General features: G+C 40.9%; 1 protein-coding gene across 3 annotated transcripts in view; it reads right to left on the bottom strand.

Annotated features, from left to right (window-relative positions):
• Positions 1-1,294: 1,294 nt before the first annotated feature.
• Positions 1,295-3,972, bottom strand: part of rbfox1 (RNA binding fox-1 homolog 1) — a 225,098-nt gene continuing 222,420 nt past the window's right edge. For 2 of the 3 annotated variants that reach the window (XM_050068719.1, XM_050068720.1), the window contains exon 12: positions 1,295-2,770. In XM_050068719.1, coding sequence (XP_049924676.1) covers positions 2,648-2,770 — 123 coding nt within the window. In that variant the 3' untranslated portion in view covers positions 1,295-2,647. The remainder of the gene's footprint in view (positions 2,771-3,972) is intronic. The other variant, XM_050068722.1, reaches the window with a different exon arrangement.

Here is a 3,972-nt window from a genome sequence, read left to right as displayed (position 1 = left end):
TTCATTCAAAGTTAACAAAAGCAAAATAAAACTCACAAAAACTATCTCTGTTCATCTTCAACTGTTAAGTGTAAGGGATAAACGTAAGGGATTATATTTTTTGAAAAAAGAGGCTACCCTCTGTAGGGATCCTTTTCATAATCTTGTCAGACACTCATGATAACAATGTCAGCCTGTCAGTGGCAAAGAGAAACACTTTGATTGGACATTACATTGCAGCCTGTTTCACAGCTGTTGGCTGCAGCGGTCTCGCTCAGTACTGTACCATTTTAAAACATTATTGCTTCCATTAGTCACTGGAACACAAAAACATAGGAAAACATGGTCCAGATTGGAAAATATCAAAATGACACTTGTGGCGGACTGAGTTTTTGCATAATGTGAACACCTATGTTTTGGTGTATAGTGTAATATTCGTGCAGTGAAATGTTAAAGAGCAATATCTGCCTATCACCATGAATTTCTACACAGCGCATAAGATCAGATGCTACATAGACGTTAAAGGGATAGTGCACCCAAAAATGAAAATTCAGCCATTATCTACTCACCCATATGCCGAGGGAGGCTCAGCTGAAGTTTTAGAGTCCTCACAGAGAGGCAGATCCAAGGGGAGAGGGGCTAGCAGCACAACTGCACACCTAATGGTAGATGGCGCCCCAGATTAAAACGTCCAAGAAAACAGAATTGAAACCACAGAATATCTCCATACTGCTCGTCTGTAGTGATCCAAGTGTGCTGAAGCTCCGACATAAAAAGTTGTTTGGAAAAACTTCATTTGAACTCTGTTTTTAGCCTCATTGTAGCCTGTAGCTCTGACTGCCTCTCTGTACACCGCGCTAACGTGTGTGCGCTTGCATGAGACCGTGAGACATGGGCACCGCGTTCATGTGTGTTCACATGCTTTCGTTGGTCTTGCGCGCAAGTGCACACACATGAACGCAGTGTACAGAGAGGCAGTTAGAGCTACAGGCTACAATGAGGCTGAAAACAGAGTTCATATGACGTTTTTCAAAACAACTTTTTATGTCGGGGCTTCAGCACACTTGGATCACTACGGACGAGCAGTATGGAGATATTCTGTGGTTTCAATTCTGTGTTCTTGGACGTTTTAATCTGGGGCGCCGTCAGCCATTAGGTGTGCAGTTGTGCTGCTAGCCCCTCTCCCCTTGGATCTCCGCAAGGGATGTGAGGACTCTAAAACTTCACCTGAGCCTCCATCGGCATATGGGTGAGTAGATAATGGCTGAATTTTCATTTTTGGGTGCACTATCCCTTTAAGTTCCTGCAGGAAAAAATGGCCCTTACAAGCTTGCACCTAGTAAGTCTCAGGTTAAGGTTATGCTCTTGAACATTGCTGCAGGTTAACCATCACAGCACATGCCTTGTTGGGATTTGATTTCATTTTTGGGTGCAGTATCCCTTTAAACAATCAGTCAAAACACTACTTGCAGTTTCATTGGATCGCAATGCTATAGAAACAGCTTGGGTCCAAGTTTAGCTGCTGCCAGCTGTCGATCCCAAACTGAACTAACCATAGCCAGATTTTCAACTCTATCATCTATTTGCAGGCTAAATAACATGCACAATGGGCCAATCTGATTAGGCCCCCAAAAAGAATGTCTGTGGACATTGACAGAGATGTCAAAGGAGATGGGATTTAGTAATTATGAGATATTAAGTCAAATTTGAAAATGTTGTTTCTATGTGAGTGCAATGCAATTTTGTATGTTACAAAAAATAAACAGGAAAACTCAATGAAATTTGGCTACAATACATTAAGTTTTCACAACTATGCAGACATTACACAGGATTTTTTCTTGAGAAAGTAGCATTATCTTTGTTTGGCAAAATAACTATGAGGATAATAAAGTTCTAATCACAAGTTAAGAGCTTGTTCTCAGGTAACAAAACAACAACCACAAAAAAAACAATGTTGAGTTCTCAAGATAATGGACTTAATTATAGCAATAATGGCTGTTCTCAGCTTCTCCTACACACCCACTCTGCCCTTAAAGGTTCAGAGAAGAACTTTTATCCATGTCCGTGTTTTCCAAGGCGTCTGTACTTCCTCCCAAACCAAAAAAATAATAATAAAATAAAACTATCATTGCTAAACCGACAGAGGAAGTGCCAAAGGAAGCTGAGAGAAGAAAAACAACAACACTTGACTAGCATAGTCACTTTAACACTCTTACAAAACATAAAAACCCCAAAGTGTGACTATGACCTATCTTACAGGGTTGGAGTTCTATACAAGCCCTAACAATTTGATTTTGATAAATATTTCATTTGTGTCCTAATCATTACTCTAGCAGCTTTCTATTAGTACCATGGAAAAACCTCTACAGCTGATAATCTAAGTTTAAATCTTTAGAAATTAAAAACCCACAATATCAAAATACACAGCACAAAATATCTGAGGTATAAGATGAAAAATATCAGCTGTCATTTTATTCTTTTTTTGTACTTCTCTCTTAGGAGATGCTGAAATGATGCACAAACTGCATGTATTGCAATACCCAGGCCTCAGTAACATCTCTCCTCTGATCACTCGTTCTCTGTTGTTTTCATTCGCTCACACACTCACGCTCACACACACTTTCTTTCTGTCCTGTTGGAAGGTTGAGTATAGGAGTTGGAGGTGTTGCTAATAGGGTGCGAAGCGGCTGTAGCCTCCCCGGTATATACTAGCCTGGAGAGAGGACAGCACTAGCCCCACGTCGTCGGCGTGGCTCCGAGTTTTCGCATCTGTCAGCGGGGTGAATGCGTTCTGAAACACATACAGGCATGCACGGACAAACCCAACGGTTCACACACAGAGGCACACACACCCACGAGAGAATGCACACACACATATTCATGGAAACACCAAAGAACACACACACACACACACATACACACCCTCATTAGCCCCCCTTAATTCTTCACAAACTACAACTAGAGTTTCAACATTACGTTACCGTTATTCCAGTGCAAACCCATGGGGGGATGAAAAGACCAATGACCGGAGCAACCGTCATGCAGCAAGCACAGCAAGACGCTTCATGCCAGGGGTACATGCCAAGTGCTATGTGAAAGAAATCCAGTTAATACAACTGAAAAAGTTGAGTAAAATATGAAAAAAAAAAAAAAAAAAAAAAAAAAACACGTCTAAAGGTGATTTTAAGCAGTATGGTAACCAGGACGGGCTAAATCTTGCAGATGGATCATGCTGGTTTTCACTGGGTGGAGGCGATGGAGATTTTGAGGCAGTTTAAGCTTTAAGCAGCAGTCAGTTGAGATATATTATGAAATGTGCTTTGTTTCTGTGAAATTCACAGTTAAAAGAGAATGTTGAGAGCAGTTTCCTCTGTGTGTGTTCAGATGAAACTGCATTAATTAATAATTTTACCACGGTTTTTATTAAGCCTCATAAATATGAGGTCCAGGGCACAAATTTGTGTTGCCTAAGATATTGTATACATGACTCTACTCCCCCTCTGATTGGAAAGTACTTGTTGTCTTCATTGGTTAGGTTTGTTGGGTTAAGGCAAGAGGAGTGGGATTGGTTAGAGTTAAAGGGAAATTTCAGTTTATTTCAACCCGTCTCCTATCGTCCTAAATTTGTTTCAAGTCACTAGTGACATAGAAATAATAGTTAGCATGTTAGCCATTAGCCTAGATACAGCCGTAGCATCAGACCTTTTAAAACGTAATTGAACAGGCATCCTTTCAAGTGCAAAGTTAGTCCACTAAACAAGCTTTTTCTCCACAAAGACCGCCTCATATCGTTAGGATGAATGTCAGAGAACATACAGAAAACGACATGTAAACGTGTTGTCTTACCTTACCAGTGTGCTGCCATGTTTGTTGTTTACCATTTAGCTAAGGCTGCAACCGGTCCCATTCCTTGCAAAAGAGGTATTCCTCTTCTGTGGGCATTGGGGCACAGCATTCACAGGTAACGTTACACCACCAATCTCCAGAGCTAAA

Source organism: Epinephelus moara, chromosome 18 (genome assembly GCF_006386435.1).
Source record: "Epinephelus moara isolate mb chromosome 18, YSFRI_EMoa_1.0, whole genome shotgun sequence".
Lineage (NCBI taxonomy): Eukaryota > Metazoa > Chordata > Actinopteri > Perciformes > Serranidae > Epinephelus > Epinephelus moara.
This window is presented reverse-complemented; position numbering and strand designations above follow the sequence as displayed.